This window comes from Rhinatrema bivittatum, chromosome 4 (assembly GCF_901001135.1).
Source record: "Rhinatrema bivittatum chromosome 4, aRhiBiv1.1, whole genome shotgun sequence".
Lineage (NCBI taxonomy): Eukaryota > Metazoa > Chordata > Amphibia > Gymnophiona > Rhinatrematidae > Rhinatrema > Rhinatrema bivittatum.
The window spans coordinates 204092455-204107978 of record NC_042618.1 but is presented as its reverse complement, the minus strand read 5'-3'; the positions used below and the strand labels follow the sequence as shown (position 1 = coordinate 204107978).

Sequence of the window (15524 nt, the reverse complement as noted above, 5' to 3'; positions counted from 1 at the left end):
ACATCCAACTGGTAATGCCTGATAAAGGTATGCATCGACTTCCAGGTAGCCGCCCTGCCAATCTCTTGAGGCGATACCTGAGCTTCCGCCCAGGACGCGGCCCGGGAACGAGTCACATGAGCCCGAAGACCCACCGGAGGCGGCTTACCCGTTATCAAGTACGCGGAGCCAATGGCCCCCTTAAGCCAACACGCGACCGTCAGGCGGGACGCAACCGCCCCTTTCTTTGGCCCCGAGAACAAAAACGAACAGATGGTCGGCTACCCGGAACGGATTAGTAACCTCCAAATAATGAAGAAAAGACCTCCGCACGTCCAGTTTCCACAGTTCCCTGAACTGGGGATCAGTGGACTCCCTGACCCGAAACGCCGGTAACTCCACTGACTGATTCACGTGAAAAGACGACACCAGTTTGGGAAGGAAAGACGGGACCGTGCGCAAGAATACTCCGGAGTCGGAAATCCGCAAGAACGGTTCCCCATAGGACAGCGCCTGCAACTCCGAGATACGCCGAGCAAAAAACACCGCCTTCAAAGAAGGTCCATAGTAGTTGCCCGCTTCAATGGCTCAAAACGGAGCCGAGCCAAACCGCAGTTGAGGTTCCAAGCCGGACAAGGGGAATGCAATGGAAGACGGAGACGTTAAGCCCCCCGAAGAAGACGGGAGATATCCGGAGGAAGAGCCAGAGAGGTTCCCCGGACCTTACCCCGCAAACAGCCAAGCGCCGCCACCTGGACCCGCAGCGAACTGCACGCCAAGCCCTTGGCCAGACCGACTTGAAGCAACATTAGAATATCTGCGAGGGAGCCACCCCCCACTAAACCCAATAAACCGAAACCAATAAAACCACAATGACCCTGACTAACCAACTATCAGTCCTCAGGCCACTCAGAGGCTGTGACTAGACCTGCACCACCTACTGGAGACAGAGTAAGACTGAGGGGCTGTGACTGGCACAGGGGCATATATGGCTCCGCCCACAAGTTTTGCTCTGTCTCCACCTGCTGGTGCGGAGTCACAACCCAGGTGTCCTGGACTGATCCTGGTACGTACAGGGAATTATCAGTTTTAGATCTGATTTCTAGTCAGAATTGTGTGAGAAAACTCACACAGGCTCCTGCTCCGTGATGCCAAAAGCAGCGCGGAAAAATGAAGAGTGAAGGGAGACCCCTGTGGCTGAGAATATCATGGCATGCTGGGCATGCTCAGTGGGCTCAGAATGCCAGTCAAAAGTTTCTAGAAACTTTAACAGAAAGTTTTCCGCATTAGGGCTCCATCAATGACGTCACCCATATGTGAGGACTAGCATTCCTGCTTGTCCTGGGATAAGCACAGTATTTACAAATTAACAGCCTATATTAATGCAGATTAGTACATCTGCTTCTCAGTCTTTTGTTATATTTCACTTTATTTTGTAGATGTTTGCCAAGCCCAATGTAACAGTCAAACATTTCAACATAGCCCTGAAAAAAGAATGGCAGGACTTTGCTTTGTTATTATAGCTGTCTTTGTGGACACTTGCAAAGTCCCATGCAAGGATCAAATTCTCTGACTTGAGTCCAATTTAAAGCATGAGCCCTGAAAAATAACCAGGACTATTTGATATTACTTTGAGACTATTAGTGCTATCAGCCTACATTTAAAAGAACTGGAGGATTTTTTTTTATTTGCCTGCATTATTTCCTGATGAATAAAGTGTACCAAAGGGAAGGAACATTGTGTCCACAATGTGCCTCCTGTATTAATTTGGCAGCACCTCAGTCAGTCTGTCACATACCACAGATGAACACATAATATGTGAATCAATCAAATATAAAATGTGTATGAGAGATTATTAGTGCCCTCCCAGACAAATTAACTCCCAGGAACTGCTGGGAAATAGCAGCATGCAGTCTGTGTATGTCTCAGTTTATTTCAGCTGGAGCTGGCACTGTCAGGAGCATCACACTGTGGTCTGGGAGGGTTTCCAATGATTTCAGGAGCTGCAGCATGCTTACCTTTTGCAATACCATTCATTGTGGCAGCGGGAGCAGCGCTTTGCTGCCTCTGAGCCACAGAGGCCACACTTGGGTTTCTCTTGCACCAGTGACTCCATCACATTCAGGTTATAGGTCTCTGCCCACCTGAGGGGAATAAAGCAAAGTTGCTTATCTATATCAGCAGGTCACCAGTTACACAAGTGGGTCATATGACGATGTATGCTGCCAAGCAGAACAAAATTCCAGAGCTTTCTGGAAATCTTTTGCTGTACTGTAGCAGCTCCACAACTGCTGTCAGCAGGGGGATTTGTAAAACACAACCCCTTCACATGAGATGCAAGGAAGTTTACTTCTGCTGCTGTAATAGTTATGACAGCAGCATGACAAACTGGCCCTCCAAGCCCATCGAGCCTAGTGCCTCAGTGAGCCACCTACTTTCCCCACCCCTCTCAATGATAAGGTGGCCAACTTTTCCATGGACCATAACTGGACACCCCAATAAACGTAATGCTTTGGGAGGTGGGGGAGGTTACAGAGTACTGTCAGTTGTTGATCCACTCATTACTCTGTTTTCAAGCACCTCCCTCAATATACTTTATTTTATAAAATTTTGTTTTTCAACTATCCTCAAAACAATCAACCACAGCCTCTCTCATGCAGTTTTGCTCTCTATCACAACTAAAGCCTTTCATATACACACCCACCTTCATACTTACCCATAAACACACAGCCTCCTCTCATATATATACACACACTCCCAAGCACACAGCCTCCTCTCACAAACACAGATATACTCCCAAACACACAACGTCTTCCCTGTATGTACTTGGATCAGTCCAGACCGTGGGTTGAGCCTCCTGTCCAGCAGTTGGAGACAGACCAAAACTGAAAGGGTATCTTATTGTTGCGACTGTTGCTGCCCGATGTCTTCACTCCGCCCACCTTACCTCTTTGGCAATTCCCTCTTTGGTTGATGGAAGTTTGGCTGCCACGATGTCATCTTGCCAATCTCCTCCGGCGTTCCCGGACCGGCTAGACACTGCCTTCCGCCATGTTCTCCGGAGGCGTAAGGGCGCGCGGCGTGGCCCCGACTCAAGTACCAGCTGTGGCGCGAACCTCAGGGGCGTCCCCCCTGAGATGACGTCATCCTCACCGGATATTTAAGGTCTCTTGTTTTGCTAGCTATTCGAGTTAGCAAGGGTTTCTTACCTAGCTGCCTCCAGGTATCGCTGCGGATGGGATTCGCTCTCCGCTTACCTTGCTACTCTGCCTCCTCGGACTTTACCAGGGGAACCCGCTCCTCGGAGGCCTCGCTCTCTCTCTTGCTTTTCAGGTCGCAGTCTGGAACCGGTACTCGCTCCTTGAGGGCCCACGTTCCCGGACCTGCTACTGAATATAACTTCTGCCAGGAAGTCACCGCTGCCTACAACACCAGTGAGTTACCATCTCTCTCTCAGAGCTTTCCCTGGAACCAGGTACTCGCTCCTCGAGGGCCTACTTCATTCCAGCTCCTGGGCTGTTCCAAGGGACTATTGTGTGAGTGTTACCATCAAGGTTCTATTCCTGAACTCTGCATACTCTGCCTACTCACTATCTCAGTTTCTCTACAGCTCAGCCATCCTGGGATCGCTGTTCCAGTGCCTGAGGGACTACAGCCCAGCTGGGCTCTTCCAGCTCACTACTGCCACCTCTGGTGGTTCTCCAAAACAGTTTAATAAAAGAACTAGTGTGTGTCTGTCTCCCAACTCTGAGCCTGACCGGTGATCCCTCTCGGGATCTTCCCCGTGGGCATGGTCACCTGCCACCAGCCCAAGGATCCACCCACAACTATCACAAATAATAACACTTATATCAGGACAGAGCTTACCTTGCAGCCCTTCAGTATTTGTCTGTCTCCAGCAGATGCCGGCAGCTCACCCTGCGGTTCCCTGGCTTAATTCCTTAGCCTTTTGCCCTGTTGGGTTTCTTTTCTTTTATTTCTGTCAGATCAAGCAAGTATTTTTATTCTCTTTAAATTAAAAAAAAAAAAGGTGACAGTTTTGTCAGACTTTGAACAGGCTCTGTCTCTCTCAGGAGACAGCGCTGTCTCCTCGCTCTTGGGGGGGGGGGGGGCCTAAGGGGGTTTTAACTCCTTGTTTTATGCAGCCTAGGCTCCCTTCCTGGTGAACCTTCTGTTGGGGTGATACTGGTGGTCCAGTCCCTCCCCCTATTTAGCTGCCATTTGCCTCACTATCTCCCGGGACGCTCAATTCCCCCTCCCCCGGCTGTGCCAGCAGGGAAGCTTATTCCCCTGCATTTTTAAAGTTAAAAAAAGAGGCTTGGGGCACTTTAGCTTAAGGGCTGATGGTTTTCACTCGGCAACTTTTGTTATTTAACTAGGGAGCGAGCAGAGTTCATTCTCCTGCTCCCGCTCCTCAGCACCGGACAGCTCAGCTATTTTTAGCTCTCCTTGCGGCTTTTTTCCCTCTGCAGTCATGCCACGTTATAATCAGTGCTGGCCTGCGGGGAGCCTGCTTTGCGGCTCTCCCGCGAAGGACTTTGCTCAAGGTGCCTGCTGGGTGGGGAGGGCCCCTCCCTGGCAGCGATTAAGCCAAAGACCTGGGGGAGGTTCTCTCACCGCATGGCCAGACTGTTCCCGAGTCGGCAAACCGTGGGAACGGCGGTCATTTTGGGGATCTCTGCAGCTCCCAATTCGGAGCTGCAAGAGACAGAGGAGCCTGATTGTCAGTTTTCTCCACTTGATTTGAGCCCCGTGTGGGCTCAGGATGAGGCCCCTAACCCTCCAGGAAAATCCAGGCCATGTTTTTCTTCGGAATTTGTGCTATTAATGCACAAATCTTATTAGGCTAGTTTACAAGAGGAACAGGAACCTCCTCCAGGTCCTCCTCCCGCTAAAATCCTGCGGATGCCCTCTCCGCTTGCTCCCGCGGCGCCGGATGCGCAGGAGTCTGTTCGAGTGGGTCCGGGGGTTCCTCCACCCCCAGATCCTCTGGCTCCACCTGTGGCACCAGATCAGGATCTGGATGCGGATTTGGCGGGGCCTGCCCGGGATGACCCCCGAGTGCTCCGCTTGTTTCAGAGGGAAGAGCTGGAGCCGCTCATTCCCTTCATACTTCAGGAGCTGGGAATTGAGATTCCTCTGGAGGATACGATCGCAGCTGTGACGCCGGCTCACGTGGACCTGGGCCTGGCGGGACTCAGGGCTCCTCCACGCACGTTCCCCTTCCACCCTATGCACAAGCTGCTGCTCCTCCAGGAATGGGAAGCTTCTGAGATGGGCAAGCGAGTGGGGAGAGCTATGGACAAGCTCTATCCCCTCCCCGAGGATTGCCTGGAGATGCTTAAAATTCCCAAGGTGGATTCTTCTGTGTCTGCGGTCACCAAGCACACCACTATTCCGGTGGTGGGAGCCACTGCTTTGAAAGACGTACAGGACTGCAAGCTCGAATTCTATCTCAAGCGTATTTTCGAAGTCTTGGCCTTAGGAGTTCAGGCGACGATATGCAGCAGTCTCATGCAGCGGGCAAGCCTTAGGTGGGTTCAACAATTGCTCAGCACCCAGGACCTCCCGTCTGCAGAGGCGCAGAGCAGGCTGAACGGTTGGAAGGTGCTGTGGCGTACGGGGCGGATGCTCTTTACGACTTACTTCGCGTACAGGCCAAGGTGATGGTTTCAGAGGTGTCGGCCAGACATCTCCTTTGGCTGCGCAATTGGTCGGTGGATTCTTCCTCCAACCAATGGGCACACTTCCTTTTCAAGGGTAAGTTGCTTTTTGGCGAGGACCTGGAACAGCTTATTAAGTACTTGGGGGAGAACAAGGTCCATAAGCTGCCAGAGGACCGCCTGAAACCCTCGAGGTCTTTTTTCCCTACCCATTCCCGCTTCCAGGGTCAGCGAAGGTATAATAATCGTGCGCGTGGTGCCTTCTCTAGAGGAAATTCCTTCAGGTCCCAGTCCTGGTCTCACTCCTTTCAGGGCTGTCGTGCCTTCCGAGACTGTAATCCACAGCACTCCACTGCAAAGCCCGCCTCCCAATGAGATCCGGCTAGTCCATTCCTCTGTTCCAAACGTAGGTGTTCGTCTCTCATTGTTCTTAGAGGAATGGGCCAAAATCACGTCGGACCAGTGGGTTCTCGAAATAGAGAAAGGTTACGCATTGGAGTTTGCTCGAGACCTGCTGGATCTGTACCTACTCTCTCCTTGCGGCCACCGAAAGCGTTCTGCCGTATGTCAGACTCTTGCCAGGCTTCAGGAGCTGGGGGCCATAGTCCCAGTCCTGGTGGAGGAACAAGGTGCCGGCCAGTATTCAATCTACTTCATGGAGCCAAAAAAGGACAGTTCCTTCTGTCCAATCTTGGACCTCAAAAGAGTCAACCGGGCCCTCAAGGTACCACACTTTCGAATGGAGACCCTGAGGGTGGTAATAGCGGCTGTTCGCTCCAGTGAATATCTGGCCTCTCTCGACTTGACAGAGGCTTACTTACACATACCGATTCGACGCGAGCATCAGAAGTATCTCCGATTCAACATCCTAGGCCAGCATTTTCAGTTCCGGGCTCTGCCCTTCAGTCTAGCCACTGCGCCGCGCATGTTTACCAAGGTCATGGTGGTGGTGGCGGCCGCTCTCCAGCGAGAAGGAATCCTAGTCCATCTGGACGATTGGCTCATGCGGGCCAAGTCGGAGACCCTCTGCAAGCTAGCAGTCGACCGGGTCCTTGCTCTCCTCACCTCTCTCGGGTGGATAGTCAATTTTCCCAAGAGCAATCTGCAGCCCTCCCAGGTCTTGGAATTTCTGGGGGCGTGCTTCAATACCCGAGTCAGCAAGGTATTCCTGCCGGACGCTCGGGCGTTCAAACTGATGGACCAAGTGAGAAATCTCCTCTCGCTTCCGCTTCCTACGGCGTGGGACTACCTTCAAGTGCTGGGAACCTTGGCTTCCACTATAGACCTGGTCCCCTGGGCTTTTGCGCATATGCGACCCTTACAGAAAGCTTTGCTATCCCGCTGGAAGCTGGTGTCGGAACAATTTCGGACGATCCTCCCACTCTCCGACTCTACCATTGCCGACATACAATGGTGGCTATCTCTGACACACCTCCTGAGGGGGATGTCTCTACAGACTCTGCAGTGGATTGTAGTCACGACAGATACCAGTCTCTCTGGGTGGGAAGCAGTCTGCCAGTCTCAAGCTACACAGGGATACTGGTCCCCAGTCCAGTCCCGCTGGCACATCAATCGCCTGGAGGCCCGGGCAGTCCACCTGACTCTCCAGTTTTTTCTGCCTCTGATTCGCCGCAAGGCAGTGCGAGTACTGTCGGACAACAACTCCACCACAGTGACTTATATCAATCGACAGGGGGGCACCCGGAGTCGCCTGGTGGCCCTGGAAGCCAGCAAGCTCTTTGCCTGGGCGGAGCGTCACTTGGAGCGCCTAGCAGCCTCCCATATAGCGGGCAAGGAGAATGTACAAGCCGATTTCCTGAGTCGTCAACTTGTCGATCCAGGCGAGTGGGATTATCAGACGGAGCAATGGATCTGATCGTCAGCAGGAGGGGTCCGCCTCACCTGGACCTGATGGCGACCTTGAGCAATGCCAAAGCTCCCAGGTTCTTCAGCCGCTGGAGGGAGCACTGTTCGGAAGGAGTGGATGCTCTAGTCCTTCCCTGGCCCCACGACGTCCTTCTATACGTGTTTCCTCCTTGGCCTCTAGTGGGAAAGGTCCTACGAAGAATAGAACTTCACATGGGACCGGTCATCCTCGTGGATCCCAAATGGCCTCGCAGACCATGGTTTGTGGATCTGGTAAACCTGGCAATGGACGGTCCTCTTCGCCTCAGCCATCTTCCTCACCTGCTCCGGCAGGGTCCCGTATTTTTCGACCAGGTGGATCGCTTCTGTCTAGCGGCCTGGCTTTTGAACGGCAAAGACTAAGAAAGAAGGGATATAAAGAGGAAGTTATATCCATTCTGCTTCGAGCCTGTAAGCAGTCTACTTCACTGGCATGTCCGCGTTTGGAAAGTTTTTGAAAATGTCTGCGCGGAATCGGGTTCTCTGCTCGTTCACCTCCTGTTTCTATGATTCTTTCCTTCCTTCAGAAGGGCCTCTCCAAGGGTCTTTCCTTCAGCTCGTCGCGCGTCCAAGTGTCCGCTCTCGGCTCTAGGCACCATTGAGAGTCACGCGGTAGCATCTCAACCGGATGTTGTCCGTTTCCTCAAGGGCGCCAAGCATTTGAAGCCACCCGTCCAAGCCACTTGTCCTTCGTGGAGTCTTATGATCTGGAAAGGAATACAACAAGTGAGGTTATCAAATTTGCAGATGATACAAAATTATTCAGAGTAGTTAAATCACAGGCAGACTGTGATACATTACAGGAGGACCTTGCAAGACTGGAAGATTGGGCATCCAAATGGCAGATGAAATTTAATGTGGACAAGTGCAAGGTGTTGCACATAGGGAAAAATAACCCTTGCTGTAGTTACACGATGTTAGGTTCCATATTAGGAGCTACCACCCAGGAAAAAGATCTAGGCATCATAGTGGATAATACTTTAAAATAGTCGGCTCAGTGTGCTGCAGCAGTCAAAAAAGCAAATAGAATGTTAGGAATTATTAGGAAGGGAATGGTTAATAGAACAGAAAATGTCATAATGCCTCTGTATCGCTCCATGGTGAGACCGCACCTTGAATACTGTGTACAATTCTGGTCGCCGCATCTCAAAAAAGATATAGTTGCGATGGAGAAGGTACAGAGAAGGGCAACCAAAATGATAAGGGGGATGGAACAGCTCCCCTATGAGGAAAGGCTGAAGAGGTTAGGGCTGTTCAGCTTGGAGAAGAGACGGCTGAGGGGGGATATGATAGAGGTCTTTAAGATCATGAGAGGTCTTGAACGAGTAGATGTGACTCGGTTATTTACACTTTCGAATAATAGAAGGACTAGGGGGCATTCCATGAAGTTAGCAAGTAACACATTTAAGACTAATCGGAGAAAATTCTTTTTCACTCAACGCACAATAAAGCTCTGGAATTTGTTGCCAGAGAAGGTAGTTAGTGCAGTTAGTGTAGCTGGGTTCAAAAAAGGTTTGGATAAGTTCTTGGAGCAGAAGTCCATTAATGGCTATTAATGAATTATACTTAGGGAATAGCCCCTGCTATTAATTGCATCAGTAGCATGGGTTCTTCTTAGTGTTTGGGTAATTGCCAGGTTCTTGTGGCCTGGTTTTTGGCCTCTGTTGGAAACAGGATGCTGGGCTTGATAGACCCTTGGTCTGTCCCAGCATGGCAATTTCTTATGTTCTAGTCCTTCGGGCTCTTTGTGAAGCACCTTTCGAACCTCTCCGTCGGGCTACCCTCAAGGATTTGACGCTCAAGACTGTCTTCCTGGTTTCTATCTTCTATGCTAGAAGGGTGGCGGAGATTCAAGCGTTGTCCTGTCGGGAGCCTTTTCTGTGGTTTTCTGATTCGGGAGTTTCTCTCAAGACTGTACACCTTCTTTCTTGCTGAAGGTTGTTTCTTCCTTTCATGTCAATCAGTCAGTGGAGCTTCCCGCGTTCTCTCCTGAGGATATATCGGATCCAATTGGGAGTGATCTTCGCCACCTTGATGTAAAGCGCGTCTTACTGCGTTACCTTCAGGTTACCAATGACTTCCGGGTCTCAGATCATCTTTTTGTTCTGTGGAGTGGTCCAAATAGGGGCAACCAAGCTTCTAAGACTACGATCGCTTGATGGTTGAAGGAGGCGATTTCCTCAGCCTATATCTGCCAAGGCCGGGCGGTTCCAGAGGGCCTAAAGGCTCATTCCTTGCGTTCTCAGGCTACTTCTTGGGCGGAGAGTCAATTGGTCTCTCCGCAGGAAATATGCAGGGCCGCTACGTGGAAATCTCTGCATACCTTTGCTCGACATTACCGCCTTGACGTACAGGCACCAGCGTTTGGTTCCTTCGGTCGGCAGGTGCTTTGAGCGGGACTGTCTCGGTCCCACCCTTTGTAGAGAAGCTTTAGTACATCCCACGGTCTGGACTGATCCAGGTACGTACAGGAACAGGAAAATTAGTTCTTACCTGTTAATTTTCGTTCCTGTAGTACCACGGATCAGTCCAGACACCCTCCCCTGTATTTTCTGTCGTCCACTCAAAGCTCTTTTTGCAGGTTACTGGATGTTTTTCATCGGTGATAATCCTTCAAGGCACCGTAAGCATCTGTTATTGATGACAATGGATATGCAAGGGCGTTCATATACAGAGTCCATTCAAAGTTGTTGCAATTGTTTAGTTTTTGTGAGTTCTCTCGTTACTTGCTTGAGTTCTCTGGTTACTTGCTTGATCTCTTGCTGTTGTCTTTATTCTTATCTGCTTTGACAATGGTTAAACTGAAGGGCTGCAGGGTAGGTTCTGTCCTGATATAGGATACCCTTTCAGTTTTGGTCTGTCTCCAGCTGCTGGACAGGAGGCTCAACCCACAGTCTGGACTGATCCGTGGTACTACAGGAATGAAAATTAACAGGTAAGAACTAATTTTCCTATCTCTCATACAGTCAGCCTCCTCTGTCAGACACACACACACACACACACACAGCCTCCTCTCTCAAACACAGGTGGTTCATTCTCCCTTTCCTTAAAACCTTCCCAGCCTTTCATCTGTCTCCTTTGTGCCACCTGTCTTTCAATATGCCCTGTCCCTCCTTTGTGCACCCCTCTCTTGTGCTGCTTTCTCTAGTCCCCTCCCTCTGTCCCCTTGCTCATCTTTCTCTCCCTTCTTCTTCCCTCCTGTCTTCCTCTTCTCTCCAGTGCCTTCCTTTTTCTCTATCTCCTTTCCTCCTGCATCCCCCTGTCTCCTTTGTGCCTTTTCTGTCCCTTCCCTCCAGGTCTCCCCTCTTGCCTCATGTACTAAAGCTTCTCTGTGCATTTCCCCTTCCCTGTGACCTTCCCTTCGTTCCATGCCCCCTCTGTATCTCTTCCCTCCCTTGCTCCCCCATGTGTCTATCTTCCTTTCCCTCCCCCTTTTCTCTGTGACCCTTCTGTCTCTCTTCTTTCCCCTCCCTGTGACTCTGTATCTTTCTCCAACTTCCCCTCTTCTGTATCCCTTGACTGGGCTCACTGCAGCCTCTCTCTCGGGTTTTGGCCCAGCGCTCAGTGAGGGAGGGGGAGGGAACCAGAGGATCATTGCTGCATAGTTATGTGGAGCCATTGGGAACTGTGGGCTATGCTGTGCCCTGTCTCCTCTTCTCATTCTATCCAATCACTCACAGGAAAGAAGGCAAAAGAGAGCAAGGACACAGCTCAGCTCTCAGCTCTGTCTTTTTCTCCTTGTAACCAGAAAGCTGTGGGAAAGATGAAGATTCTCCTGCAAAATCCGGATTTTCAGTGTCCAGTCAGTACTTCTGACCGGACACTGTACAGCACATCTGAAAACCTGGCTGTCTAATCCAAAATCAGGCAGTTGGCAACCCTACTCAATGGCCCTGCCCTCAATTCACATTTAGTTAAGATATATGAGGAAGAGAACACATTTTAAGGGGTGAGGGGAGAATATGTGTGATCGGTAAACTGTGATCTTTAGTAAACGCTTGTTAGGTAAGCTGCTTTGCTTTCTTTGAAGATGAGCATGTTCATTATGTCACACAAATGAGACCTCACCAGTAAAAAGGGGAAAAAAACAAGAACTTCCAACCGATGGAGATATATAGTTTTAAAAATAATTGTATTGAACTAATTTTATAAAACTTCCAAAAGAGAAGAACATTACTGCTCATTCAAGAATAATTATCAAATTACAAAAACATATTTTAATTTGATTTACAAGGAGGAGAGTCATCAAAATACATCCCCAAAAGGAAAATTAGTTTCTTACCTGATAATTTTCGTTCCTGGAGTACCATGGATCAGTTCAGACACCTGGGTTTTGCCTCCCCTCCAGCAGATGGAGACAGAGAAGTTTTTTCAAACAACCCTGCCATATATACCAAGGTGCCACCCCACAGTCCCTCAGTCTTACGTAATGTCAAAGCAGAATGGAACAAACAACCAAACTATACAACTAACTATGCTCCGGCTATAAAAAGGCGTAGTCAAACCCCCCAATGGGAAACAGAACTCACAGAACCAAAGGAACAAGCAATAAGGTAGAATAATGATCCAGAAAAAGATAACATACGAGCGGACTCTCCGTTACTTTAGAGTACACAGCCATGGGCGGGGCTCTGGACTGATCCGTGGTACTACAGAAACAAAAATTATCAGATAAGAAACTAATTTTCCTTTCCCTGTACGTACCCGGATCAGTCCAGACACCTGGGATGTACCAGAGCCAACTTACCGAGGATGGGATCCAGAGAGGCTTGCTCGAAGCACCCCTTCTCCAAATCCCCTGGCATTCGAAGCTTGAACATCCAGCCGGTAATGCCTTGCGAAAGTGTGCAACGATTTCCAAGTAGCCGCCCTGCAAATTTCCTGGGGAGACACTTGATGATATTCCGCCCAAGAAGCGGCGTGTGACCGTGTAGAATGGGCGCAAAGGCCCACCGAGACCATTTTCCCACGCAGTAAATATGCTGAACCGATAGCTTCCTTCAGCCAGCGAGCTATCGTAGTCTTTGAGGCCATACCACCTCTCTTCGGACCACTCCACAACACAAAGAGATGGTCGGACACACAGAAAGGATTCATAAACTCTAGATATCGCATCAAAGCCCTGCGAACATCTAGTTTCTGTAAATCCCGTGCCATACGATCTGACCGCTCCACCTCGGAGAAGGAGGGAAGCTCAGTCGACTGATTCAAGTGAAAGGAAGACACCACCTTTGGTAGAAAGGAGGGAACTGTCCTCAAGGACACCCCTGAATCCGAGATCCGCAAGAAAGGTTCCCTACACGACAATTCAGACACCCACCGAGCCGAAGAAATCGCAATCAAAAATACCACCTTCAGCGTGAGATCCTTCAGTGTCATCCACTTTATAGGCTCAAAAGGCGGCGAACACAAGGCCGAAAGTACCAAATTGAGGTTCCAGGAAGGACACGGGTGGCGAAGCGGAGCACGTAAGTGCTTTGGCCCCCGAAGAAAACGCGCCACATCTGGGTATAATGCCAATGATACCCCTTGGATCTTACCTCGGAGACAACCAAGTGCCGCCACCTGAACTCGGAGGGAACTACAAGAGAGACCTTTAGAAAGACTGGCTTGAAGAAAACCTAGAATGTTTGAAATCAAAGCCCGTGTAGGGTCCACCGTGCGATCCGCACACCAGGCTTCAAAAACTTTCCAGACCCGAACATAAACTAAAGAAGTAGACTGTTTCCGTGACCTCAATAATATGGCCACCGCCGCGTCCGAATAACCTTTATTCTTCAGCCGCTGCCTTTCAAAAGCCATGCCACGAGACAGAAGTGACCCGCCTCTACCAAACAGACGGGGCCTTGATGAAGAAGAGCTGCGGACTCCCGAAACCGTAGAGGTTTCTCGGCGGACAGATTGAGTAGGTCCGCAAACCAAGGATGTCGCGGCCACTCCGGAGCTACCAAAATCACCTCCGTTGGATGAAGCTCTATTCGCCGGATCACCTTGCCTATCAGAGGCCATGGAGGAAACACGTACAGTAAGATGTTCATTGGCCAGGGAAGGACCAGGGCAGCGACCCCCACGGCTCCTCTCTCTCTGCGCCGACTGTAGAACCGTGGAGCCTTGGCATTCTGGAATGTGGCCATTAGATCCATGTGTGGCGTGCCCCACCGCTCGCAGATGAGCTGAAATGCCACGTCGGCTAGTTCCCACTCTCCGGGATTGAGATGGTGACGACTGAGGAAGTCTGCCTGTATGTTGTCTACCCCGGCGATGTGAGATGCTGCAATGCTGCTGAGATTCTGTTCCGCCCAGATCATCAATGTTGCACCTCCATCGCTACCGGGCGACTCTTGGTTTCTCCTTGGCGATTGATGTAGGCCACTGTGATTGCATTGTCTGACAAGACTCTGACCGACTTACCCCGAAGGAGTGGGAGGAATGCTTGCAAGGCCAGAGTCATGGCTCTGGTCTCCAGGTGGTTGATAGACCACTGAGATTGTTTTCTGGACCACTGCCCCCTGCACCGACTTTCCCAGACAATCCGCTCCCCAGCCTGAGAGACTGGCATCCGTGGTGACAACTGTCCAGTCGGGCATTACCAGGGGGACTCCACACGTCAGATGATCCGAGACAAGCCACCAATCGAGACTGGCTCTTGTGGAGTGCGGAAGCGGAAGGTGGAACTGTTCTGACACCGGATTCCATCGGATAGCAATGCGGATTGTAAGGGAAGCAGATGAGCGAAGACCCAGGGAACCAATGCCAGAGTGGACGCCATGGATCCCAAAACCTTCAGGTAATCTCTCACCTGCGGTATCTGCAGTGACAACAGGTGTCTCACCTGACTCTGAAGCTTGAATACACATTCTGTGGTGAGGAATACTCTGCCCTGCTTCGTGTCGAACAGAGCTCCCAGGAACTCTAGAGACTGCGTAGGGGTCAAATGACTTTTGGCAAGGTTGACCACCCATCCAAGTGATCGCAAGAGCTGTAGTATCCGGCTGACCACTGTCTGACACAGAAGCTCGGACTTCGCCCGAATCAGCCAATGGTCCAAGTAGGGATGCACCAGAAAGCCTTCCCTCCGGAGTTGCGCTGCGACCACCACCACCACCTTGGTGAACTTTTGGGGAGCGGTGGCGAGACCGAACAGCAGAGCCCAGAACTGATAGTGATTTCCCAGAATGCAGAACCTGAGGAACTTCTGGTGGGACGACCGGATGCCGATGTGGAGATATGCTTCCGTGAGATCCAGAGAAGCCAGGAACTCTCCGTGTCGGACGGAGGTGATGACCGACCGAAGAGTCTCCATTCTGAAACGTGGTACCCGAAGACACCTGTTGAGTCTTTTTAAATCTAGGATTGGTCGGAATGTCCCTTCCTTTTTAGGGACTATGAAGTAAGTGAAATAGTGGCCTTTGTGTTGCTGCACGAGCGGAACTGGTGTTATAGCCCCCAAGCCCAGCAGGCGCCGTAGCGTGCCTTTACCGCCTCTCGCTTTTCTCGGTACTTGCATGGAGAGATGAAGAACTGGTCCCGAGGAATCTGTACAAAATCTAAAGCGTAACCTTGACTTATCACGGTGAGGACCCACTGGTCCAACATTATTTTGATCCATTACTCGAAAAATAGCGACAGTCTGGCTCCCACGTTTGGTACCGGTTGGAGAACCTGTACAGAGGAATGGACGGGCCATATCTCATTGTGAGGCCTTAGCACCCGCCGCAGACTGAGGATTACTTGGTTTGCCGAATCTTCTGCCGCGAAAGGACTGAGGCCACGAAGATTGCCGGCTTGAGCTTGGGCGAAAGGACGACCCAGAAGACCGCGCCGGTTGGGGTCTCCTGCTACCATGGAACCGAGCCCGAGCTGCAAATGAGCCTATCTTCTGGTAGTTTATGAACCTTATTCTCTCCCAGAGATTGGATCATGTCCTCCAATTCCTTGCCAAACAACAACTTACCTTTAAAAGGCAATGAACCGAGG

At 50.6% G+C, this 15524-nt stretch overlaps 1 protein-coding gene across 1 annotated transcript in view; it reads right to left on the bottom strand.

Moving 5' to 3' along the window:
• Window positions 1-15524, bottom strand: part of ZMYND10 (zinc finger MYND-type containing 10) — a 364741-nt gene that overhangs the window by 21249 nt on the left and 327968 nt on the right. The window contains exon 11 of the mRNA XM_029599566.1: window positions 1998-2123. Within this exon, the coding sequence (XP_029455426.1) occupies window positions 1998-2123 (126 nt within the window). The remainder of the gene's footprint in view (window positions 1-1997; window positions 2124-15524) is intronic.